Below are 27,880 nucleotides of genomic sequence, written 5' to 3' on the forward strand. Positions count from 1 at the left end.
ATAGCCCTTGCAGTATCCAGTGCCTTCAGGCGTTTCTTTATATGAAAATTGCTTGTTGTCACAAGTAGGCTTCAAATTAAGTTAATGTGAAAAGCCCCCAGTTGCCACATTCCGGCACCTGTTCAGGGAGTCTGGTATGGGAATTGAACCGTGCTGCTGGCCTGCCTTGGTCTGCTTTAAAAGCCAGCTCTTTAGCCCTGTGCTAAACCAGCCCCTCGATATCAGGTGGAGTGGATCGTATTGTCTGAAGACTGACACCCATGATGCTGGGACCTCTGGAGGAGACCGAGATGGATCATCATCAGCCGTTTACCGTCAGCTGCTGGGGGAGGTGAAAATTGGAGGGTTTTGTTATTTTGTTCTGATTTGTTGGGTTGTGTGGTTAAAATGTTAAAAATCAAATTAAAATATATTTTAAAAAACTTTATTTATAAGTGGCTTTTGACCTGAAATGGGCTTTGCTTAATTGGAGAATGAGAAGGTATAAGTTAGAAGTTAAAGTGTTTCCTTTTATCGTTAGGAATTGTTTAACTGTTAATTGTAAGCTCATTTCTGTCATGTTAATGGTCCTGTGTTAAGAATAAAGTTTGTTTTAATATAGAAAATCCCGGTTTGTCAGTGGAATCACTCCTAGGGGTGAAGCACCCTTTACTCACAGTTTACAAATTGCTAAATTATTGGGGTTTCTCATCCAGTTTCCTAACATACGTTGGGCTCTGGTCCAGTATCCGATATCCTAAGACTACATTAATGACTACATTAATGCAGAGAAAGAATGTACTATAGCCAAATTTGCAGATGACACTAAAATAGGTGGGAAAGCAAGTTGCAATGAGAAAATAAAAAATTTACAGCTGAATATGGATACGTTAGGTGAGTGGGCCGAAGTTTGGCAGATGGAATTTAATGTGGATAAGTGTGAGGTTATCCATTTTGCTCAGAGGAATAAAAAGGCAGTTTAATATCTAAATGAGAGAAACTTCAAAATGTTTTGATGCAGAAGGATCTGGGTGTCCTCATGCATGAATTGCAGAAAGTTAGCATGCAGGTGCAGTTTGTAATATGGAAGGCAAATGGAATTTTGGCATTCATTGCTAATGGAAGGAGTATAAAAGTAGGGAAGAGTGCTGCAATTGTATAGGGTGAGATTGCATCTGGAGTACTGCGCACAGTTTTGGTCCCCTTCCTTGAGGAAGGATCTGAATGCATTAAAGGCAGTTCAGAGAAGGTTCACTGTATTGACTCCAGGAATGAAGGACTTGGCTTATGAAGAGAAATTTAACAGTTAAGGTTTACACTCACTGGAGTTCATAAGAATGAGAGGAGATCTAATTGGAGGTATATAAAGTGCCAAAGGAGATTGACAAGGTCGGCGTAGAGTTGATGTTTCCCCTTGTTGGATCACAAGAATGAGAGGCCATAGTTTTTGGCTAAGGGGTGGCACATTTCAAACAGAAATTAAGAGGAATTACTTCATTCAAAGGGTCATAAATCTGGAATTCTCTATCCCAGAGTACAGAGGAGGCCGGGACACTAAACAAATTTAAGGGAGAGATAGATAGGTTTTTAATTAGTGAGATGATGGGTTATGGGGAGTGGGCAGGAAGATGGGGATGAGGCAGAGTTGATATCAGCCCTGGTCATATTGAATGGAGCAAGCTCAAGGAGTTGAGTTGCCTACTCCTGCTCCTAGTTCTTATTATGTACCGTCACCATACAGACTGCAGCGGTTCAAGATGATTCAACATCACCTTTGCAAGGGCAATTAGGGACAGCCAATAACTCCAGTCTTGCCAGCACAGCCGTCTGGCTGCCTTAAAGATTGTGTGCACAAGTTAGCCTCTATACGTTACCGTGCACTTACGGCTATACAAAAAAATTTGAATGGGCTGCGTACTTAAACAAGTCACCCTCTTACTCACAAAAATAAATTTGACACTACATTTAATTGTCAGTGGCACCCACTTCCTACGAACGAATAAAAGATTGAATTTTTTAAAAAAATCTAAAATTCTGAGTATGCCATGGAAACTCAATAAAGGGAGAAAGAAGGAGCCAGAAAGATACCCGTGAGAACATGTTGAAAAAATTGAATAACATTATTCACATGCTGCTGACTTTATTTTTAACTTGTTTCTAAAGATACTGAATCAGCCCTGTTGGTCTCTTGACATGATCCTGACTTTTGCATTCCAGTTGTCTGTGCCCCGGTTAACTTGAGAGTCTTCCAGTTTTAAAAAAATGTCTCCATCCATGCCTACTTTCAAACTCAAATGAATGCCTGAATCACCCAGAATCACCCAATATCTATGCATCAAGACAAATAACCACTCTATAACTGGATACCAACACAACCCAGCCCCTCATTTTAGCACAAGCATCAAATGAGGTTTTCCTCGTACGGTAAATCTCTTAATCAAGAAACATGGGTCCAAAGTGGGCAAACAAAAAGTTAACAACTATTTGACTTCATGCGATTTCCCACAGCACATTCAAAGGCATCATTTGGGTTTGAATGTAAACATTTGACATTGACAGAGAGCTGGAGGGCTATCAAGTTATCTAGACACCTGTGCATTTACAAAGAAGGCACGTGGGCAAAATTCTCAGCACAAAGTACAGTAATTTTTCATCCCATCCCAGTCGCAGCTAATTACTTGCAGTGCTTCGGATCCCATGTCAGACAGAGCCTTGCATGAAGGAAAGGAAAAGTGAAAGGTTTACTGTGCAAAACATTGGGCTGGCTCAGGTATTTTTCTAACCAAGAAGCCCATTTGTCCTCACGCACCCCCCACCCCCCCGGTGGTAGTAGTCACACTACGGACATGGAACCAGTTCAGGCGTCATTACAAGCATGCCAAGATGTCCATAGAGGCCCCCATCTGCAACAGCCATAGGTTCACAGCGGCAAGAATAGGCACTACTTTTGGGCGGAAGACAGAGGGACAGTGAGAGCGAGGGACTTGTACACGGACAATAGACTGGCGACCCTGGGGGAACTCTCAAAGAGATTCCAACTCCCGAAAGGGAATGAGCTCAGGTACCTGCAACCACGACTTTCTCTGCAAGGAGACAAAAACTCTGACTCTGGCTCTTTTTCTTCCTTTACCCTAACAACTTAGCTAAAACTGTTTTTAAAAAAAATATTTTTATTACAAAATTTTTTCATTATAACACAATAAAACCAAAACACAGAACAAAAACAATTCCTAACTTATCTTCCCTCCCAACCCCACCCCTGAAAAGAAGACAAATTGTAACCAGAAACCAGCCCCCCCCCCTAACATCCGATGGTGACCAACTCCCTGAAATAGGAAATTAATGGCTGCCATCTCGAGTAGAGCCCCTCTGCTCACCCATCTCATGAAGTATTTGACCTTTTCTCCAAGTACAAAAACTCCAAAAGGTCACTCAACCAAGATGAAGCATTAGGCGGAATTGGAGTCCTCCAACCCAAGCAGAACTCAGCTCTGGACTATTAACGAGGCGAAGACGAGGGCATCCGCCTTCACCCCCGTCTGCAGCCTGTGTGTTCAAGACCCCAAAAATGGCCACCAGCCCCCCCACCTCCCCCCAAACAATGCTCGTACTTATCCTCCATTCCTGGGAAAAAAGCACTCACCCGTGCCCTGGTCAGATGTGTTCTATGCACCACCTTGAACCGAATCAAGCTGAGTCTAGCACATGAGGTGAAGTTGACCCTCTGAAGAGCCTCACTGCACACCCACCCTCCCCATCAAAAACTGGACTCGGCTCCCTCTCCCACTTCCTTTTACCTCATTCAACAGAGCTTGCTCCACTGATAAATGCGACCATAAATATCTTCCCTTCCCCAAACTCAGCCAGTGAAAAGGACCCTGAACAACAGAGAGGGCGGAGGTGCCTAGGGGAAGGAAGGAACCCCTTGTCCAAGAAGTCACGCACCTGAAAAACTCTAAATAAATTAGCCTTCGGAAGTTGGAAGTTACCCAACAAACTTTCAAAATCAGCGAACATCCCCAATATAAACATGTCCCAAACTGCTCAAGTCCCTCCTTCCCCCATGACCTGAACGACAAGTCCAAACCTGCCAGTACAAGATATGATTTCTGCAGATTGGGGCTAACATCGACATGAAGCCCAGCTTAAAATGTTGCCTGAACGGTCTCCATACCCTCAGAGTGGCCACTACCAGGAGGCTTGAAGTAAACGTTGCGGGGATAATGGAAGCAGAGCCATAACTGAGACCCTCAAACTAGTATCCCTACAAGCACTCACCACCATACGACCCAAAAAGAATCAAGATCCTTCAGCCGTCCATGAACTTTCTCAATGTTCGCAGCCCAAAAGTAAAACACCACATAATAATAATAATAATAATAATCTCTTATTGTCACAAGTAGGCTTCAATGAAGTCACTGTGAAAAGCCCCTATTCGCCACATTCCGGTGCCTATTCAGGGAGGCTGGTACAGGAATTGAACCGTGCTGCTGCCTTGTTCTGCATTAAAGCCAGCTATTTAGCTCAGTGTGCTAAACCAGCCCTCAAGTACTACCTTAGGTAGTACTAGCCCCCCAACTGCCTCTCCCTTTGCAGAAACGTCCTATGAGTCTGTGGGGTCTTGCCCATCCAAATAAAGGAAGTTATCATTTATTCACTTTCACAAAGAACAATTTGAGGAGGAAAACAGGGAGACACTGAAACAAAAATAAGAACCTTGGGAGGACATTCATTTTTACTGACTGGACCCTGCTCGCCAAGGGCAGAGGGAGGTTGTCCCACTTCTTTAATTCAGACTTGACCCCATTCAGTTGGTCGGTAACCAGAATCAGCTGGTGCGAGTCCAGATTGGGAATAGAAGCCAACAACTTGTTGACGAAAGCTGTATCATCCCAGTCCGGTGCATACAAATTAACCAGAACCAGTGGAGTACCTACCAATGACCCACTAACAATCACATAACTCCCGTTTGGATCCACCAAAATTTTAGCCCCCGAAAAAGATACTCTCTTATTCATCAAAGCTGCAGCCCCCGGGCCCTATCAAATCCCGATGAAATACTTGCCCTACCCAGTCCTTCCGTCACTTTGTCTGATTCTTGATCCACAATGGGTCTCCTTCAAAAACACATCAGTATTCAAACTCTCAAAGTACACAAACACCGTAGATCTATCTGCTGGGCCATTCAACCTCCTTACAGTCCAGGTGACCAGCCGAACAGAGGGCCGTCTACCCCCTACCTCTGAGTCAGCCATTCCCACCATGTGGGGCAGTCCAGCATCTACTCAAAGAGAGTCAATACCAGGCCCACCCAAAATGGCCATCAAATCTCCCATCAGAACAGAACAAAAAGTTATAGCCACCGTCAGAGAACTAACCCCCACCCACACTCTACCCGCCTCCCATCAATACCACACACAAATAAACCACAAACAGCACCAAGGCAAACAAAGGCCCCTATCATCACCCCACCACCTTCCTAAACCCCAAATAAATGAAAACAAAAATCCTAAAGTCATCCTTAAAAAACCCCCCACAGTGATGAGCTGCAGTTACCCTCACCACTCTGCTCCCGTTAACTAACTGCAGCTCGCAGGATGGCCCCCGCTCAGAGTAAAAACAAACCAAATAACCATAACACCAGTCCCCCACCCATATCCAACTTTAATAGCTAAAACAAAACAAAGAACAATGCTCCTCCCACAACCTAACTGAAAAAAATCGCAACAGACACCCCAACAAATCCTAAATATCACACGCACATCCCCCAAACAGACATCTCACAACAGACACAGTTCACAGTTAGCTCAACCCCAGTCCATGCATCTGCCAAAGGCCCCGGTCTCCTCTGGTGCATCAAAATAGTAATCTTTCGATTTGCAAGTTACTTGGAGGAGCGCAGGGTACACCACATCAAATCGAACATTGTTCCTGTACAATGGAACCTTGGCCTTGTTGAATGCTACATGTCTCCTAAGTCAGCTCCACTCCCAAATCCTGGTAGAGCCTAATGGTGTGGCCCTCCCGATGTCCCTTCGCCTACAGCATGACCCTCTCCTTTTCTTGGTAACTTTGAAGAGTGTGGAATTTTGCATTGACTTTATCAGACAACACCTTTCGAAGTAGCTTCTAACTTTCCGTCCAGCAGTCGCAGTGTTCAGACCAATCGCTGAGAATGTTGTTGCTCGCTCCCCGCAACACCCACCCATCCCAAAACGATAGCCGTGATCTCCATCTAGACCACCCATATTCTCCATCCATACAAACTAGGAGCCGGAGTAGACCACTCAGCCCCTCGAGCCTGCTCTGCCCACCATTCAATTAGATCATGGCTAATCTCATTGTAACCTCGATCCCATATTACTGCAGGCACCCAATAATCTTTTACCAACTGTTGTCTCCTGCCATCATTAGTTATTCTAATTGGCTGAGTTGAACATAATGAAGATGCAATGCAGCTGATGAAGTCCAGCATTTTCACCAGCCTTCCACACTATTTTAGCAGCTAGCAAAGAATGTAAAGCACTACAATAAAAAGGTTAACATTTACATGCATACATCATGGAAATAGGAGTATCCATATCACATACCCTGAACGGTGTCTATTGCTTATTGTTTATTTACTGATCAGAAATACAATTAGTTGGATTCCAAATGAGTTAATGCACTGCACTTATACCTGATTCCACCGAAGGAAGAAATCTGCATGTAAATAATTGTGGAATAGCTACTAACCTTCAGTTGCTTGTGTAGCTTGCTTATTCCTAATCAGTGTACTGGACTGCACACCTCCACCTACAGAGAGATTGGTGTTTTTCAGCGCTTTGACAGTCTGCTCAGCCTATTAGGAGCAAGAAACACAATCAATCAAAAAAATCTTGTTGCTCCACAAAGCAAAGTGTGGCCTAACCCAGCAACCAAATACTCAGCAAACCGTGTAAACTCCACAATCACTGCCTCAACTATCATAAGCTCAGAATGTCTCACACAAAGTGTTTTACAACCAATGAAGTACTTTTGAAGTGTAATTATTGTTGTAATGTGCAACAGGTGCCATTCGGGCTACCGTGTCTGCACTGTCTCTCTGACTGAGCAGTATGACTCCGTGCCATCTAAGAAATGGAGCGGCCATTTTGCACACAAGGTCCCACAGACAGCGATGAGCTAAATGACCAGGTGATTTGTTTTCTTTTTAAGGCATTGACTGAACGATAAATATTGGTCAGGACAGGCAGGAGAACTTCTCAGCCCTTCAAAATAGTGTCATGGGATCGTTTGCAATCCTCTGAGAGAAAGAACAGACATGGCCTCATCTGGATGCCTCTTCTGAAAGACGGCTCTACCAACAGTGTAGCATCCCTCAGTACTGCATCCCCTCAGTATATCACTGGAGTGCCAGCCCAGATTATGTGCTCAAGTCCCTAGAGTGAGTCTTAAATGCACAATGTTCTGAGAGAGCGGAGAGTGCTACCACAGAGACGTGGCTGATACCTGGTTAATTCAAAAATTAGTTTAACTGGAATTCTAACCAGCAGGCTGAAAGATCTAGTTGTACATAAAAGCATTCCCACTGTTTAAACTCTTCCAACCTACCACTAATGATATATTAGATCAAAATGATTCACAGCATGTTAACACAATGAAAACAGTGATTCATATTAGCAAGCATAATCAAAATGAATCTCAGCAGACTCAATCCAATGCCATTTAAGAATACACCAACATCATTCCTCCATTTAAATTAATTTTCAGTTATAAATAAACACAAATGACAGCACCATGAATCTTAAAGAGATCACAGAATGCATAGTAAGTTAATATTAAAACAAACCTTTCAAAACAACCAAATTCCTACGGTTAGTGTTGTTCAGAGAGTGACACCAATGATTCCCAATAGACAAGAATCTATTAGATCTGGTTCTGGAAAATGAAGTGGGCCAAGGGGATCAAGTGTCACCAGGATAGTGGTCTTGGTTTTAGGTTAACTATGGAAAAGGACACAGAGCGGGCTAGAGTAAAAATATTTAATTTGCAGGAGGGCCAGTTTCAATGGAGTCAGGATGGATCAGGAGTAGGCAAATCAGAATCAAAGACTAGCAGGTTAAACTGTAACAATGGCCTACCTTTAAAGGATAGTTCAGGTATTAAGTTAACTCCCACCAGGGGAAAAGGTGGGACAACCAAATGCAGAGCTTCCTAAATGATAAAAGAGAGAGAAAGATGAAGCAGAAAAAGGGTGCTTCTGGTAGATATCAGGTTGATAATACAATTGGGAACCTAGCTGAATATAAAAGGTTCAGAGGAGAAGTGGAAAAGGAAATAAGTGAAGTAAAGAGAGAGCATGAGAAGAGACTGGCAGCGAACAAAATAAAGCCATTTACCGCTAATCTGTTTACTGCCAGTCAACCAACTTTGCAGGAACTCACCAAGGCTCCTGAAGCAGCACCTTCCAAACTTATGACAACTACCATCTAGATCAGGGGTTCTCAACCTTTTTTAACCCATGGACCCCTTTTCCTCTTAATTTTTTTTTGTGGACCCCCATAGCCATTCCACAGAAAAAAAAGCTTCTTATATGCGTGGTAAACTAATCCTAAAGTCCATCTACCTTACCGTGAGGGTTGGAACGGATTAGCGGTATTTTCGTACGTTGCCAAACTTATTCTAATATGAAAAGTAATGAAAAAAACTTTTTACTGACTAAATTGAATTAAATTACTCTAAAAATAACCAATTCATATCAAATATACACAGCTTCTAGTGATTACTGTGTTAAATCATTCATTAAACTTGTCAAGGAGAAACGTGGCATAAGCGTCAGGTCAACCGTGGGTATTTAATAAGCTGCTTCTGTCATTAAAGGTCCTCCGGGCTGTTCCTAGGGGACAATAGCCCGGGCAATCTTCAACAACAACTGTCATTAAAGTACAATAAACCCATTTGTCATCAACCGGTATGGATTTTTTTTTTCTCAGAATACAGTACCACAAAAATAAACACAGCAAATGCACCTTTTTGGTTCTGAGCCCCTTCAGCCCTCAAGGTAAATTAGATAGATTATAATCTCTCTTTGACCTTTGTCAGTGCGAGAGAGAGAGAGAGAGAGAAAGGTGAATATTCATCATGAAAACAAACATTTTTTTCTTCTACTTGATTCTCAGTAATAACAATTGTTCTGAAGTAGAATTGCTCTATGGACCACTAAAATATCACCGTGGACCCCCAATTCGGTATTTCTTTTGTGTGGACCCCCAGTAATGTTACATGGACCCCGGTTGAGAACCACTGATCTAGATGGACAAGAGCAGCAGATACCTGGGAACCCCATCACCTGGAACTTCCCCTCCATCCCAACTTGGAAATAATCGTCATTCCTTCAATGTCGCTGCTTCAAAATCCTGGAACTCTCTCCCTAATAGCACAGTGGGTGTACCTACACCATATGGACTGCAGCAGTTCAAGAAAGAAGCTCACCACCACCTTCCCAAGAGCAATTAGGGATGGGCCTAATTCTGGCCTAGCCAGAAAAGCCCACATCCCGTAATATTTAATGAATTTTAATGAAACCTTCCTTTGGTAGAAGGATCGAAAGCCAGAAGAAACTGATTTAAGATGAATAGCAAAAGAACCAACAGTGACATTAAGGAAAAGCTTTTTTTACGTAGCAAGTGGTCATAGAATCAAAGAATTTACAGTGCAGAAGGAGGCCATTCGGCCTATCGAGTCTGCACCGGCCCTTGGAAAGAGCACCCTACCCAAGCCCACACCATCATTCTATTCCCGTAACCCAGTAACCCCACCCAACCTTGTTTTTGACACCAAGGGCAATTTAGCACGGCCAATCCACCTAACCTGCACATCTTTGGACTGTGGGAGGAAACCAGAGAGCACCCGGAGGAAACTCACGCTCACACGGAGAGAACGTGCAGACTCCATACGGACAGTGACCCAAGTTGGGAATCGAACCTGGGACCCTGGAGCTGTGAAACAACTGTGCTAACCACTATACTACCGTGCTGCCCACCAATTAGGTTGGGAATGCACAGACTGAGCATGCGGTGATGGCAGATTCAATCATGGCTTTCTAAAGGGAATTGGACAATTACCTGGGCAGCACGGTAGCATTGTGGATCGCACAATCGCTTCACAGCTCCAGGGTCCCAGGTTCGATTCCGGCTTGGGTCACTGTCTGTGCGGAGTCTGCACATCCTCCCAGTGTGTGCGTGGGTTTCCTCTGGGTGCTCCGGTTTCCTCCCACAGTCCAAAGATGTGCAGGTTAGGTGGATTGGCCATGATAAATTGCCCTTAGTGTCCAAAATTGCCCTTAGTGTTGGGTGGGGTTACTGGGTTATGGGGATAGGGTGGAGTTGTTGACCTTGGGTAGGGTGCTCTTTCCAAGAGCCGGTGCAGACTCGATGGGCTGAATGGCCTCCTTCTGCACTGTAAATTCTATGATTCTATGATCTGACAAATCAATTTGCAGGGTTATTGAGATCGGGCCGGTAAGTGGGACTAACTAATTGTTCTTACACCAAGCAGGCACGGACACCATGGGATGAACGGCCTCCTTCTGCTCTGCAACCATCACATTATTCTATATGCTACAGACCAGTGAAATACCCCACTGCTGAAGTCAATGGATTGCAGAATCTGCTGATTGGTTTGCACCCCCACCAAAGTTGAAAGTTCCAAGTCTGCAACCATTTTCACAGAAAATAAAACATTTATAATTAAATGCATTACCTTTTTCTTTAGCCACACTAGGGTCTTCTCTTTATTGTATTTATAAAACTTCCGATTACCAATTTCTGTGGAGGTAAATAGAAGAAGGCCATAAATGAAATGGTAACCAAGTATGAAAGGGAAATCAACACTGAAATTTGACTAAAATCAAGCATGTTCATGGAAAAGCTTGCTCCACTCAATCCAGGGCTTAACATCAGCAGGAACCTGTTTGCATTCGGCAACCACGTAGTGCTTGTGGTAACATGGGAGCAAATGTCCATTGATGGTTATATCCTTCCCCTGGGTTACATTGTTCCATGGGGTGAGTAGATGAAGGGATAACTTAATAGAGAGTTTTTTTTAATAAATTTAGATTACCCAATTATTTTTTTCCAATTAAGGGGCAATTTAGTGTGGCCAATCCACCTACTCTGCACATTTTTGGGTTGTGGGGGTGAAACCCACGCAGACACGGGGAGAATGTGCAAACTCCACACGGACAGTGACCCAGAGCCGGGATCGAACCTGGGACCTCAGCGCCGTGAGGCGGTTGTGCTAACCACTAGGCCACCGTGCTGCCCCTTAATAGAGAGTTTAAGATGACTAAAACGGAGTTGACAGTGGATAGGGAGAAAATATTTCCTCTGGTGAGTGGCTGTTGGGAGGTCAGCATTCGGATATTCCCTCTGCCTCACCATATCAGAGGCATCGTCAGGACGTTGAGTTGTCTCAAGTGTCTATAGTGGAAGCCAATGTGAACAGCCACACAAGCGATGGCATCAGAAAATGGTTCTAAATCACTGTCTATGTTTCCAACTTAATTAGAATAACTTGCATTTATGTAGCATCGTTCATCACCTCTGAATATTTCAAAGTGCTTTACAGCATTTACTTCTGAAGTGCAATTACTGTTGTAGTTTAGGAATAACTGTAGCCAATTTGCAAATAGAAAGATGTCCAATCTGTTTCAGTTATGTTTGTGGATGGCTGAATAGCAACAAAACACCGGGAAAAGCTGCCCTGCTCTTCTTTGTAGTGCCATAGGATATTTTACATCAACTCAAAAGGCCAAAAAGGACATCAGTTTAACATTTTGTCTGAAAGACAGCACTTCCATCAGTGTAGCACCCCATCTGTGCTGCACTGGAGTGCCAACCAAAGTCTCTGATGTGGCGTTTGAACCACACACTGAGTCAGAGGTGAGAAGTGACCACTGAGCCATGCTGACACCTCAAACACGGCTGTCTGATACAGCATCACATATTTCATAGAATTTACAGAGCAGAAGGAGGCCATTCAGCCCATCGAGTCTGCACCGGCTCTTAGAAAGAGCACCCGACCCTATCCCCATAACCCAGTAACCCCACCCAACATTAAGGGCAATTTTGGACACTAAGAGCAATTTATCATGGCCAATCCACCTAACCCGCACATCTTTGGACTGTGGGAGGAAACCGGACCACCCGGAGGAAACCCACGCACACACGGGGAGGATGTGCAGACTCCGCACAGAGATATACACCACACATCACTAAACTGCATGATCACAAATATGAGACCTGAATCCAGACAATCTAAGAGGGGCCACAGCATTTCAATGGCACTGATGACTTCAGAAATTTACATTTCTGATGAAGGGACTTTCAACCCTTGATCAAAGGGATCAGGATTCAAAATTCAGGTCAGAGCAGTTCAGTCCCAGAGGTAAATGTTGTACCCAGCTTAACTAAGACAGTATTAGAATCAGGAATAGGCTGACATCACCCACAATAACATGGGTTCTGAGGCTGCAGGCATACAAAATGAGAGCGCGCAGCTTAGGAATTCACAAGCAGTTCTCGGGTTCCAATCCATACCTTTTTCATCAGTGAGCTGAGGAAGTGATGGCAAAGTCCTCGTACAATTCAGTATGCTGCTGCAACTGGGAAACTCTTCATCCGTTACTACCTGATCCACTGGTTGAAACTTTCCGTGCTGTGAAAGATAGAAATTTTAAAAAGTTCTAGGTGACAAATTAAACAAATCAACAATTTTCAAGAGATTAATAGTTGCTGACATTGAATTCCCCCCCCCCTCTCCCAATTGTGGAATTATGTTTTTTTTAGCACCATTGATTTAATTTTAGCTCTGCGTAGTTTCCAGCAGATGTCTGAATAATCTGGGACAGGGATCTTCCAAACTTTTCTTTCTGAGCCAGATAACCATACACCACTTAACCTTGGGGGAAGGGACACACATTAATTATTTATCCTCTTTCCTATTGATTTGCATGTACTTCAAGTCTTGCTGTTCTAATCAAAGAAACGTGACAACAGGAGTGGGCCATCCATGCCTTTAATATCTTTTTCCTTGAGTCTTCTCTTGAATGTGGACATTTTTTTTTGAAAAATATTTTTATTCTCCATTTTCACATTTTCTTCAGAATTTACACCCCACCAACAAACAGTAAACGGTAACGAATACAATGTCAATCCCCTTATTAGCTACAACTATCCCATCCTCCCACCACACCCCAAACAACGGCCCACCTGACAAATTAGGCATCAAATAAAACCAAACCTCCAAAGGAGGAAAAAAGAAAAAGGAATCAGGAATCGCCCCTGGTCACCGTTGACATATATAGTCCACCCCCTCCCAAACCCCCCCTAATATTCAATGCCATCCAATCCCCGAAAGAGTACCGTAAATGGCACCCATCAACTGTAGACAGCCCTCCCTCCCAGACTTCTACCCTCCACTTCCTCTTGTAAACTCCTCCCCCCACTTCCTCTTGTAAACTCCTCCCCCCAACCTCGGTTCCTTCCCCCAACTTTTCACCCCGGCTAGACTCACCGAAACCTGTTCTACCGGGCTCCGATGGCCACAGCACCTCCTCCCACCTCACTCCCATTCACTGGCCGGCTTAAACCGGCCAGTGTGGAGGCCCCCACCCGGGTCTCCTGCCCCCTAGCCCGGTCCCAGGAAAAGCAAGAAATCCCCTTTAGCACACAACCCCAGCATACACACCTAAGCCCCAAAGAACCATCATTGCAAATTAAAGCCCCAACTCTTCCCTTGTCCAAATATACAGCATCGACTCATTTCGTACATACACCAACACACAGTGAAAAAATAAAGTTACATGAGGCTACATCGGTACACGACCCGCTCTCAGTACCATTTCTCAATTCTGCCACAGTCCTTCTGCCTTTGCAAACTCCTCCTCCGCTTCCACCGTCCCAAAATAAAAGTCCTTGGATTTGTAGGTCACCCTCAACTTAGCTGGATATACTATGCCACACTGCACCTTGCTGACGTACAGTGCCTTCTTCACCCGGCTGAAGGCAGCCCGCCTCCTCGCCAGCTCCACTGTAAGGTCCTGGTATATGCGTATACCAGCTCCAGCCCACTGCACCACCCGCTTCTGCTTTGCCCAGCACAGGACCTTCTCCTTCATGCTGTACCTACGGAAACACACAGTTACTACTCTTGGCGGCTCACTCGCCTTTGGTATAGGCCTCCACGACCGTGAGCCCGATCCAGCTTGTATCGAGAGGGATCGTCCCCCTCCCCCAATAGCTCCGCCAACATCGTGGCAAAATACTCAGTCAGCCTCGGGCCTTCCACCCCTTCGGGCAGACCATCGATCCTCAGATTCTGCCGTCTGGACCCGTTTTCCAGGTCTTCGATATTGGCTCGCAGACCCTTGTTGGTCTCTGTCACCTTCCGCAACTCCTTCCCCATCGAGGTAAGCTGATCATTGTGCTGCGATAATACCTCTTCCACTTCCTTCAGTGTCTCACCTTGCTCCCGCACCTCCGCCACTGTGCTTGATACCACCGCTCTCACCGGGGCAATCGCCTCCTCCACCAGCACTTTCAATACTGCCCCCTTCTCCTTCTTCATCGCTTCCATGTGCATTGTGAACTGTTTTTCAAGTTCCACAACCATCACTTTGGTCATTTCTTCTGCTGCGAGCGATTCCACCTCCCCTGGTGCTCCAGCCTCCGCTTTCCTTACAGTTCCTGACTTTTCCACTCACTGGCGGACTTTCATTAACCCCCTCTTTCACAGCCGTTTTTTCCCAAGCTTGGACAGTTCTCCTCCCTGTGCCTTCTTACAGCTTTTTCAGCCTCCATTGCCCCTGGGACTGGGTGTTAAAACCCCAAAATTTCTATTCTCGAGCGGGAGCCCTCCAATGTGCAGCTGCTTCCCGCCCGCCGTCACCGGACATCCTTGAATGTGGACATTTAAGGGGTCAGATGATTACGGGATAATGTAATAAAGAGTTTAAGATGACTAAAAGAAGTTGACGAAGATAGAGAGAAACTATTTAATTGGGTGAGTGAGCCATGTGATGAATATAGTAAATTGTTATATATTATATTCATATTTGTGGCAGCAATATTAACAACCCTGGTTTAAAATATATACAGACAATGTGTCTACTAAAGCTGTAATTAAGGAGTCGGAAAAGGTGAGGTAATGATTGATTCCAACCACTTGGTTGCAGATAAAGGGCTAATGGAATCATGTTGTGACTGCTAGAGGTTCCCTGGAATGTAGATAATTTATGAGGGAATGGTGTTTAGTCCTAGCACGCAGGTCATAGAGCGTAATGGAATACAGATGATGTAATTAATAGGAAGAGCCAGGTCTGTCTATATTTTTGCAGTCGTTGAACAGCAATTTGCCATAGGATTTGAGTCTGACAAGACAGAAGTGTACTGGAGCTGCTCTTGAAAGGGTCTCTGTATAAAAGTATGTACACAGATAAGGAAGTAACCGGTTTTTGTAACCGTTATTAGGTGCCATTTGAACTGTATTAGGTTGTTTCATTGGAATTTGTGGCAGGTGTAGGTAGGAAATGCAAGGTTTTCCTTTTATTTAAGAACTGTTTAACCAATAATTGTAAAGCTATTTCTTTGATGTTAATGTGGTTAATTCTATGTTTAAATTAAAGTTTGTTTTAACATAAAAGATGTCTACTGGTCAGAGCCATCACTCCTGGGGTGAAGTATCCTTTCCTCATATTTTTACAAATAGAAAAATTGTTTGGGGTTCTCATCCGGTATCCTGACAATAAATGAGTCTGATCCTAATAGTCCAGAACAAGGCGGCATCTAAGAATTAGGCCATTCACGTATGATGTCAGGGAGCACTTCTTCACATGATGGATATTGGAAAACACTCGCCACTTCCCAAAGCAAAAACTGCTGCGGCTGAGACAATTAAAGACTTCAAATGTGAGATTGCGAGATTCTCATTATGTAATGATATTGAAGGAATATGGAATCAGGCTGGGCAAATGGATTTAAAGCACAAGTTAGTTACAATCCAACTCAATGGCAGAACATGTTTGAGGGCCTGAATGGCTGATTGCTTTTCCTGTATTCAGCCTAATGTTTGAATCCCCAAGGCCTCACACAATCCTATCTCTGCCACCTTCCCATGATCTACAACCTTCTAAGTCCCCCTAATTCCTTTACCTCGTCATTGTTGACTATGTCTTCAGTTCTGCAAATCCCTTCCTAATCTACCTCTGATCCTTGGAGGCCATTTTTAAAAACAACCGCTTTGATCAAACCTTTGGTCACCTGTTCTAATGCCATTGTCATATTTTTGGTCTCTCAGGAGAATCAAAGGATAAAGGGAATTGGGGGGGGGGGGGGGGGGGGGGGAGGAGAACGAGTGGAGGCCCGAGATCAGCCATGGTCGTACTGAATGGTGGAAAAGGCTTGATGGGACACAGGGTCTTCTCATTCTCTTACTTCTTATGGCTTTGTGCTCCTTTGGCTTTGTGCTGATTTTTCTCTGATTATGCTCCTATGAAATGCTTTGGAACATGTTACTGTTTTAAAGTGCCATATAAGAAGCAAGTTGTGTTGTTATTTGTCCATCCTGATAATGTTGTGCTCAACATCACTTCACCTGCCTTAATGAAAATACATTGAGCGTCAGGCGAGACCAAAGCCAGCTGCCATCACCTTGCTCATTCTGACACCATTTGTTGTGATTGTTTCAGCGTGCCCACTATTCACTTGGCCAACAATCACTAATCTTGGGGAGTAGCATTCCTGAGTTCAAAGAACTCTTCCCTTACAGCATACCACAGGCCCTACCTTAGATTGGCCAGTGCCACCATTAGAATTGTTAACTTGTCACTGCCTATGTCTCAGCTGTCATTGTTGTTGAAGCAGGTTTTCTGTCACCCAGGTTTTTGGTCGGAATATGTGATGAAAACTATAACAAGAGGGTGAATTTGCAACTCTGGAAAAGCCTTTATATGGCATGACTGTCTTTTTAAAATAGTCTTACTGCCAGTGATAAATCTTTGGAATTGACAGGGGCAGCAGCAATGCCTAAACTCAGTTGGACTGGAGTCAGTCTAGTTGTAAGGAGTTAATCTCATACTAAACTGGGGCAGCACGGTAGCATTGTGGATAACACAATTGCTTCACAACTCCAGGGTCCCAGGTTCGATACCCGGCTGGGTCACTGTCTGTGCGGAGTCTGCACATCCTCCCCGTGTGTGCGTGGGTTTCCTCCGGGTGCTCCGGTTTCCTCCCACAGTCCAAAGATGTGCAGGTTAGGTGGATTGGCCATGATAAATTGCCCTTAGTGTCCAAAATTGCCCTTAGTGTTGGGTGGGGTTACTGGGTTATGGGGATAGGGTGGAGGTGTTGACCTTGGGTAGGGTGCTCTTTCCAGGAGCCGGTGCAGACTCGATGGGCCGAATGGCCTCCTTCTGCACTGTAAATTCTATGTAAATTCTATGTAAACTAGATTAATTCACTCAATTCAGCATTTCAAGTTCAATTGTGTGCAAAGAAAGATATTCTGCTGCAGGAAACTACGTGACTCACCTTTTCACTGGCTTGTATAAGGTATGGCAGTACCAAAAACAATGGGTCCAAGGGAGTAACAAACAGAAGCCTTCCATCTTAAAAAAAAAGAATAGGAATTAAGAAATGTTTTATCGTAAGAACTCCACAAATATCCCCATCCTCAAATGATAGAGGAGCCAGCCTATCTCTGCAAAAGTCACGACTGAGGCATTCCCAACAATTTGCAGCCAGAGGTGCCAAGTGGGTGATCCGTCTCTGTCTCCTCCGGAGGTCTCCTTCTGCACTGTAAATTCTGGTTGTAAATTCTGTAAGTTCCGGAAGTCCCCGGGCATCACCGATGTCAGTCTTCAGCCAATACGATTCACTCCACATGATATCAAGAAATGGCTGAAGGCACTGGATACTGCAAAGGCTATTTGTCCTGACAATCTCCCGGCAATAGTACTGGAGACTTGTGCTCCAGAACTTGCCACACCCCTTTCTGTTCCAGTACAGCTACAACACAGGCATTTACCCGTCAATACGGAAAATTGCCCAGGTGTGCTGTACATAAGGAATAGGACAAATCCAACCCAGCCATTTACCGCCCTATCAGTCTACTCTCCATCATCAGCAAAGTGATGGAAGGAGTCACCAACAGTGCTATTAAGCGACACTTACTCAGCAATAAGCTTCTCACAGACGCTCAGTTTGGGTTCCACCAGGGTCACTCAACTCCTGACCTCATTACAGCTTTGGTTCAAACATGGACAAAAGAGCTGAATGCCAGGGATGAAGTGAGAGTGACTGCCCTTAGCGCCATTCACGACTCCTCCGATAATGAAGCAGTCCATGTCCAAATGCAGCAAACCTGGACAATATCCAGCCTTGGTCTAGCAAGAAGCAAGTTACATTTGCGCCACACAAGTGCCAGGCAATGACCATCTCCTACATCTAACCATGACCCCTTGACATTCAATGGCATTACCATTGTTGAATCCCCCACAATCAGCATCCTGGGGGTTACCATTGATCAGAAACTAAATTGAACTAGCCATATTAATATTGCGGATACCAGAGCAGGTCAAAGGCTAGGAATCCTACAGCGCATAACTCACCTCCTGAACCCAAAAGCATGTCCACCATTCACAAGGCACAAGTCAAGAGTGTGATGGAATACTCTCCACTTGCACAACAACACTCAAGAAGCTCAACACCATCCAGGACAAAGCAGCCCGCTTGATTGCTCCTCCTTCCACAAACATTCAAACCCTCCACCAACGACGCACATTGGCAACCGTGTGTACCATCTACAAGATGCACTGCAGGAACTCACCACGGTTCCTTTGACACCTTCCAAACCCTCAACCGCTACCATCAAAAAGAACACAAGCAGCCTATCTGGGAACCCCACCACCTGGAGTTCCCCTCCAAGTCCCTGACTTGGAAATATATCGCCATTCCTTCGCTGCTACTGGGGCAAAATCTTGGAATTCCCTCCCCAACAACCTATCGTGGGTGTACCTACATCTCCGGGACAACCGTGGTTCAGGAAGGCAGCTCACCACCACCTTCTGAAGGGCAACTAGGGATGGGCAATAAATGCTGGCCTAATCAGCAAAGCCCACATCCCATAAAATGAATTATTTTTAGAAACAGTCATTCAAATACTCCCATCTGCAGCTGGTCACATCCTTAACAAAAAAATAAAATGACAGGTCTTTTTCAAAAACACGCTAAATAGATGTAGGTTGGGAGCTGCTCCTTTGCATCACCCAACTGAAAACCTCATCCTGCCAACAAGAAGAAATGGCACAACACTCCACTGCCCCATGCTGCCTTATAAAATGATCAACGATAATAAATGCAAGCTCTCCACTCCACAGAAGTGGAATTTAATAATCCTACTAAATTAACCAGGAAAACCTGCAAAACATCCAAAGCCACCGATACAACGGGGAGTTAATAATGCATGCGCAACTTAACAACAAATCCATTAGCACAGCCACATAACCATCACAAATGCTGTGAACATAAATTGCTAGGGTCGCTTTTGTAATGTATAAACTGCACAATAATGCCAAACTGTCTGTTAGAAGGGGAAATACAGTCACTGATCCAGGCTTTGCACTATTGCAGAACTTGGGCACACTTTAGAAATTAAGGGACTCTATGCACCACAAAGATTTCAGTGCCTGGGTAGCCTTAATAGCGCAAGAGGAAAAAGTCAGTCTGCACAAATTAGTGCACCAATTTTACTAACACGTGCTTCACGTCAACGGTTAACCAGTACCACAAACAAGTAAGTGCTATCAAAATTATCAGAGAGTGGAAGGTCATACTCACCATGCTGAACAGACTGACCAATAAACCAAGAACGATACTTTTCATCAAAAGCCTTCACTTCATATACCTGACGAGCATCACTATTAAAAAAATACAAAGTACCGGTGCCTGAAAAAAAGAGATACATTAATTTATACAAGTCCATTTTACAACCTTACGCAATGGTGTGTGTGATTGGAAGGATCAATCAATTTTATTGTACGGATTCAATCCCCATACCAGCTGGGGTTGTTCATGAAGGCCCACCTTCTCAACCAAATGTTGAACCTCTCAGACATGGTACAGAAAAACGCCCAAATTTTCTCCAACTTCGGACAGGCCCCTCCCACACCGCTCGCAGCTATCCTCCACCCCCTCAAACTGCCGACTCATCCTTGCCTTCGTTAAGTGCGTCCTGTACACCACTTCTAATTGAAATCGACCCCAGCCTCGCACACGAGGTTGAGGCATTAACCTTCCACAGCACCTTGCACCATAATCCCTCCTCCAACATCATCTCCAGATTCTCTTCCCACTTGACCTTTAGCCCTCCCATGGACACCTTATCCTCCTCCATAATCTCCTTCCATAAATCTCCAAAACGACCCCATCCTCCATCCCCACCAACGACAACACCTCCTCCAGCAACGAAGATTGGTTTCCTGGATAATTGGGGCTCATTCTGGGGTAGGTGGGACCTCTACAAACAGGATGGTCTTCACCTGAACCAGAGGGGTACCAATATCCTGGGGGGGAGATTTGCTAGTGCTCTTCGGGGGGCTTTAAACTAATTCAGCAGGGGGATGGGAACCTAAATTGTAGTCCCAGTGTACAGGATGTTGAGAGTAGTGAGGTCAGGGATAGGGTTAAAAGTTCGAAAGAGGGCACCGGCAAGCAGGACGCTGGTTTGAAGTGTGTCTACTTCAACGCCAGGAGCATCCGGAATAAGGGGGGTGAGCTTGCAGCATGGGTTGGTACCTGGGATCTCAATGTTGTGGCGATTTCGGAGACATGGGTAGAGCAGGGACAGGAATGGTTGTTGCAGGTTCCAGGATTTAGATGTTTCTGTAAGAACAGAGAAGATGGTAAAAGAGGGGGGGGGGGGGGGGGTGTGGCATTGTTAATCAAGGAAAGTATTACGGCGGTAGAAAGGACGCTTGAGGACTCGTCTACTGAGGTAGTATGGGCCGAGGTTAGGAACAGTAGAGGAGAGGTCACCCTGTTGGGAGTTGTCTATAGACCTCCGAATAGTTCCAGAGATGTAGAGGAAAGGATTGCAAGGATGATTCTCGACAGGAGCGAGAGTAACAGGGTAGTCGTTATGGGGGACTTTAACTTTCCAAATATTGACTGGAAATACTATAGTTCGAGTACTATAGATGGGTCAGTTTTTGTGCAGTGTGCACAGGAGGGTTTTCTGACACAGTATGTAGACAGGCCAACAAGGGGCGAGGCCACATTGGATTTGGTACTAGGTAATGAACCCGGCCAGGTGTTAGATTTAGATGTAGGTGAGCACTTTGGTGATAGTGATCACAACTCGGTTATGTTTACTTTAGCAATGGGCAGGGATAGGTATATACCGCAAGGCAAGAATTATAGCTGGGGGAAAGGCAATTATGATGCTATTCGGCAAGATTTAGGATGTATAGGATGGGGAAGGAAACTGCAGGGGATGGGTACAATCGAAATGTGGAGCTTTTTCAAGGAACAGCTACTGCGTGTCCTTGATAAGTATGTACCTGTCAGGCAGGGAGGAAGTTGTCGAGCAAGGGAACCGTGGTTTACTAAGGAAGTTGACGCACTTGTCAAGAGGAAGAAGAAGGCTTATGTTAGGATGAGACATGAAGGCTCAGTTAGGGCACTTGAGAGTTACAAGTTAGCCAGGAAGGACCTAAAGGGAGAGTTAAGAAGAGCGAGGAGAGGACACGAAAAGTCATTGGCGGATAGGATCAAGGAAAATCCTAAGGCTTTCTATAGGTATATCAGGAACAAAAGAATGACTCGAGTAAGATTAGGGCCAATCAAGGATAGTAGTGGAAAGTTGTGTGTGGAATCAGAGGAGATAGGGGAAGCGTTAAATGGATATTTTTCGTCAGTGTTTACACTGGAAAAAGACAATGTTGTCGAGGAGAACACTCAGGTTCAGTCAACCAGGCTAGATGGAATTGAGGTTCAAAAGGAGGAGGTGTTAGCAATTTTGGAAAATGTCAAAATAGATAAGTCCCCTGGGCCAGATGGGATTTATCCTAGGATTCTCTGGGAAGCCAGGGAGGAGATTGCAGAGCCTTTGTCCTTGATCTTTATGTCGTCTTTGTCGACAGGAATAGTGTCGGAAGACTGGAGGATAGCAAATGTTGTCCCCTTGTTCAAGAAGGGGAGTAGAGACAACCCTGGTAATTATAGACCTGTGAGCCTTACTTCGGTTGTGGGTAAAATGTTGGAAAAGGTTATAAGAGATAGGGTTTATAATCATCTTGAAAAGAACAAGTTGATTAGCGATAGTCAACACGGTTTTGTGAAGGGTAGGTCATGCCTCACAATTCTTATTGAGTTTTTTGAGAAGGTGACCAAACAGGTGGATCAGGGTAAAGCTGTTGACGTGGTGTATATGGATTTCAGTAAGGCGTTTGATAAGGTTCCCCACGGTAAGCTATTGCAGAAAATAAGGAAGTATGGAATTGAAGGTGATTTAGCGGTTTGGATCAGTAATTGGCTAGCTGAAAGAAGACAGAGGGTGGTGGTTGATGGCAAATGTTCATCCTGGAGTTCAGTTACTAGTGGTGTACCGCAAGGATCTGTTTTGGGGCCACTGCTGTTTGTCATTTTTATAAATGACCTGGAAGAGGGTGTAGAAGGATGGGTTAGTAAATTTGCAGATGACACGAAGGTCGGTGGAGTTGTGGATAGTGCTGAAGGATGTTGTAGGATACAGAGGGACATAGATAAGCTGCAGAGCTGGGCTGAGAGGTGGCAGATGGAGTTTAATGTGGAAAAGTGTGAGGTGGTTCACTTTGGAAGGAGTAACAGGAATGCAGAGTACTGGGCTAATGGCAAGATTCTTGGTAGTGTAGATGAACAGAGAGATCTCGGCATCCAGGTACATAAATCCCTGAAAGTTGCCACCCAGGTTAATAGGGCTGTTAAGAAGGCATATGGTGTGCTAGCCTTTATAAGCAGGGGGATTGAGTTTCGGAACCACAAGGTCATGCTGCAGCTGTACATAACTCTGGTGCGGCCGCACCTGGAGTACTGCGTGCAGTTCTGGTCACCACATTATAGGAAGGATGTGGAAGCTTTGGAAAGGGTTCAGAGGAGATTTACTAGGATGTTGCCTGGTATGGAGGGAAGGTCTTACGAGGAAAGGCTCAGGGAATTGAGGTTGTTTTCGTTAGAGAGGAGAAGGCCGAGAGGTGACTTAATAGAGACATAAAAGATAGTCAGAGGGTTAGATAGGGTGGACAGTGAGAGTCTTTTTCCTCGGATGGTGATGACCAACACAAGGGGACATAGCTTTAAATTGAGGGGTGGTAGATATAGGACAGATATCAGAGGCAGTTTCTTTACTCAGAGAGTAGTAGGGGTGTGGAACGCCCTGCCTGCAACAGTAGTAGACTCGCCAACTTTAAGGGCATTTAAGTGGTCACTGGATAGACATATGGATGAAAATGGAATAGTGTAGGTCAGATAGGCTTCAGATGGTTTCACAGGTCGGCGCAACATCGAGGGCCGAAGGGCCCGTACTGAGCTGTAGTGTTCTATGTTCTATGAAGAAGACGGTGCCATCGGAACGTTCAGAAGGCCGTTCTCGTGAAGTTCTGCACCTGCATATATCTGAAGCCCTCGGACGCTGGAGACCATACTTCACCCCCAACTCCTTCAAACTTGTGAACCACCCCTCCCAAAACAAATCCTTCATCTCCTTCACCCCTTTCTCCTCCCAATCCCAGAGCCTCGTATCCATCCTCATTGGCTCAAACCCATGATTGCCTCTTATCGACATCACGCTCGAGTCTGCCTTCAACTTAAAATGCTGTCGGAATTGCCTCCAAACCTCCGGCATGGCTACCACCACAGGACTCACCGAGTGCTTTCCTGGGGCGAACGGTAGCCAGCCCCTGTAACCCAGACCCTTCACAGGAACCTCCTTCCATCCACGCCCATAAAGCCTCCATCTCCCTATTCCAGCCCTGCACCTTCTCCGCATTCATCACCCAGTAATAGTATAACAAGTTCTGAAATGTCAAACCCCCCCCCCCCAGCTTTGGAGCACTGCTTTCCTTAACCTCACCACCGTCCCTGCCCACACAAACAACAAGACCAGCCTATCCACCCGCTTAGAAAATGACTTTGGTATAAAGACCAGCAGACAGAGAAACAGAAACGAGAACCGTGACAGAATGTTCATCTTCACTGTCTGTACCCGGCCTGCCTGCGACAAGAGACTATCCCACTACAAAAAGTAGGTTATAGTATCATCTTAAAAATCACCATGGCCCATGCCCCAGCACCCACACCCGGCCCAGAGCACCCCCACCTCATGTGGCCTGGCACCCACGGCCCGTGCCCCAGCACCCGGCCCAACGCCCAAGCACACACATCTACACCCCATAGGGCCCAGCACCCACGGCCCGTGCCCTAGTACTCGTGCTGTACTTTCAAACTGAGACCAATCCAATTAATATCAGTGAAGTCTGAAGACAACTTTGTTCCACTTGAATTTCATTTAAAACATTTTACCTCCAAAATCACAGTTTCCTTTGTATGTCAGACATAACTATTTTGTGCTGTTCGTACAAGAAGCAAGAAGGACTTGTTGACGCATTGGGTCGCACCCCTGCCTCTGAGCCAGAAGCTCCGGGTTCACGCCCCACTTGAGGACTTGATGGCCAAAGAAAGCGCGTGTATAACGCTGCCAAACGGGATGAGCATCAATGTATAAATCCTTCAAACACATGCCAATGCCACGCAGTAAGACTGGGTGAGATTTCTAGTCAGCCATTTGATGGAAAGAAAATTGGTGCCTTTACTATCACTAATCATAGCTCAGGACTACAACATATATGTAAATGCGTATGTTGCCACTCTGTCTCCTTAAGGGGTCGTTTCCCACATTTGGCCGGACGGTCAGTGTGGATCTGATTGTTGACAGCCACAGGGTCCCATTACTGTTCAAGCTGGCGCGGTTTCTGGACAAGTCTCCTTGCCCTACCCAAGGTGGAGGTTATGGCTTTGTGGGTCAGACCTTGAAGGAAGAAATCATAAATATGCTTTGTTGATAAAAGCATTTAAGGAAAAGCTAGAAAAACACGTGGCAGATAGAAATGAAAGGACATGCTAACAGGGTTAGTTGAGGAATGTGGAGCATATACGCTGGAAAGGGCCCGTTTGGCTGAATGGTCTGTTTTGTACTGTAAATTCTTTGTAATAAACAATGGCCTATTACGAACAGACTCTTGTGCCTTCACTGATCTACAAATCAACATTATTTACTCACTTGGGATCCATTTTTCTCAATACCCTTACCTGAACCCAGTGCCTTAGACCGCCCAGCCATCCTGACCCTTACCTAACAAAAACATCTAATCATTCTCAGTTTTGAAAGTTACGGGGCTAGATTCTCCGATTCTGAGGCTATGTCCTGACACTGGTGTGAGAATGGTGGCATTTTAAGCCAGAAAATTTGGGGCAAAATGGCCGACGATCCTCCGTTTGGCTGGGGGCTAACAGCCGAACAGCGTAGAGCTCGCGGCTCTAGCTGCCAATAGGGCCCGGAGAATTGCCGGGTTCATGGCCGCGAATGCGCATTGCGGCAGCCGTGCCGTGTAACATGGCGCCAGCCACTCACGAACCCGGCCTGCAAAATAGTGCACCCCATTGGCCGGCTCGCGAGCCCCGGAACACCCCTCCACAAAGTGCCCCCAACCCCTGAAAAAGACCCCCTGCCCGCGGATCGCCCCTCCCTCCCCCGACTGTTTCGGCACTAGACTGAGTCCGCAGCCACCACACTGAGTTTCCGACGGATGACAGCACTGACGCCATTGGGGGCGGAGCCTCGGGCAACGTCCTGAGGCCGTCGATACGTCGCACGCCATACTCTATGAGTATGCCGCTTTGGAGGGTGCTGAGCATCGCGAAAGCAGCACTGCCCCGATTTGGTTGGAAACGGGCATTCTCCGGCCGATCGCCGAACGTGATTTCAGCGTCGGCGACTGGAGAAACCCGCCCAAGGTCTTTTGGGAAAGAGAGCTCAAGAATATAGGAAACTGTTGAAATGTAGGAAACTGACAATACTGTAGTGAACTGGCGACTACTGTATTTTTCCATTCACTGCAAGCATTGTATGGCGAGGTTTCTTTATTTGTAGGAATTAACTTATTATTCATCTGCCTCAATAATGAACTTGTTGTTTTTCATGCAAATAAACCATTACCAACACGTATGTGTATTGCATGTGAAGCCTGGTCAAGTAATGATCTACTTGCCTGTTTTGGGATTGCGTAGTCTGGTAAAAACGGGTTCACTGTCAGCCTTTTCTGGTGCTTCAGTGGCAGACTCTGAAACAGGAAAGTTGGGGTAGGAAAAGCAAATCTAAATTAGTCAGCTATACAGAACAAGTTTCAAAAAGCTTTCTGTGCATAACATAATCTTCATGCTGTGGACTCACCTCAGAAAAAAGTGACCAGATCTCTGCTAGCTAAACTAGACAGCATGCTCAACATCTCTTTCTGCACATGATAAACTGTGACATGGCCTTGTCGGAGACCGGATTTCAAATACCACTTTTGTATTGATGCAAGGCGGTTTGGAGTGTACCTCAATGCAAGGCAATTCTGTAACTCAGGAAACTACCTGGTGCAGGGTAGGTACCACTGAGGTGTGGGCTGCCCTTCCTGCGGGCGCCTCACAATGGTTTGAGCTCCCCCGAAAAGACAGGATGAATCCATCACAATAACTTGCATTTGTATAGCATCTTTAACAGAGTGAGACATTCCATAGTACTTCATAGGAACACAAGCAGGAAAAATATGATACCAAACAACATGTTGAAGTGGGTTTTAAGGAGCAACTTAAAAGCGGAGATAGAGAGAGAGAGAGAGAGAGAGAGAAAGAGAGAGAGGGTGAAAGGTGGAGAGGCAAAGGGAGGGAATTCCAGAGCATTACCCTGATCAGATGAAGACACTGTCACCCATGGCGTAGCAAAGGAAACAGAACTTCGATGTATGAAAGGTCTTAAAAAAATAAAGAACATCTTCAACTGAAAGCATTGCTGTCAGTATCTGATCCCAAGTGCTTGACAATGAAAGAGCGCAAAGAAGATTTACTAGACTGGTGCCAGGGATGATGGGCCAGCTATGGGAAGAAGGTGGAGGAACTGCAGCTGCTCACCTTCCAGCAAGGTAGATCAAGGGGACATTTATTAGTGGTGTTTAAAATGATCAAATGTTTTGGTCGAATAAAATATGGAGAAAGCGTTTCTACCAGCTGGAGGGTCAGCAATCGAAGGTCATGCAAATTAGCAAAATAATCAAAGTGGAGCCGAGGGGGAATTGTTTTAAAACAACCTGTTAAGACCCAAAATGTACCATCTGAAAGGGTGGTGGAAGCAGATTCAATAGTAAATTTCAAAGGGAATTAGGCAGATTCTGGAAAAAAGAAAAATACTCCATGACTGTCGAGAAAGAGCAGCAAAGTGGAACTGACTGGACAGATTTTCAACAGAGCTGTTGTAGGAACATTGAGTCAAATGGTCTCATTCTGTGCTGTAAATCCAGTCCATCACCTTCTCAAGGGAAATTAAAGGGTGGGCAATAAATACCAGCAATGTCAAGTCCGAAGAATAAATTAAAAATAGGAAATACTCTTTCCTTCTGAAAGTAACATCCAATAACTTTCCAAGTGCTATTCTGGTCAAAACCATATGAGCCTGCACATCAGGCGATGCTTAACAGAGTTGACCATTATGGTGCAAACCATCACTTCACGAGATAGACGGCCGTATGTATCTGCCTGGGGGCTGATGAGGCCCTTTATAGCTTTCCTCA

The 27,880-nt window shown here is 45.1% G+C and overlaps 1 protein-coding gene across 1 annotated transcript in view; it reads right to left on the reverse strand.

Annotated features, from left to right (window-relative positions):
• The window catches only part of rnaseh2b (ribonuclease H2, subunit B), a 47,222-nt gene that overhangs the window by 16,902 nt on the left and 2,440 nt on the right, over positions 1 to 27,880 (reverse strand). The window contains exons 2-7 of the mRNA XM_038802594.1: positions 26,321 to 26,392; positions 19,857 to 19,964; positions 17,550 to 17,626; positions 12,561 to 12,678; positions 10,723 to 10,787; positions 6,715 to 6,820 (exon numbers count right to left, since the gene is read on the reverse strand). Coding sequence (XP_038658522.1) covers positions 6,715 to 6,820; positions 10,723 to 10,787; positions 12,561 to 12,678; positions 17,550 to 17,626; positions 19,857 to 19,964; positions 26,321 to 26,392 — 546 coding nt within the window. The remainder of the gene's footprint in view (positions 1 to 6,714; positions 6,821 to 10,722; positions 10,788 to 12,560; positions 12,679 to 17,549; positions 17,627 to 19,856; positions 19,965 to 26,320; positions 26,393 to 27,880) is intronic.

Source organism: Scyliorhinus canicula, chromosome 7 (assembly GCF_902713615.1).
Source record: "Scyliorhinus canicula chromosome 7, sScyCan1.1, whole genome shotgun sequence".
In the NCBI taxonomy this organism is placed as follows: domain Eukaryota; kingdom Metazoa; phylum Chordata; class Chondrichthyes; order Carcharhiniformes; family Scyliorhinidae; genus Scyliorhinus; species Scyliorhinus canicula.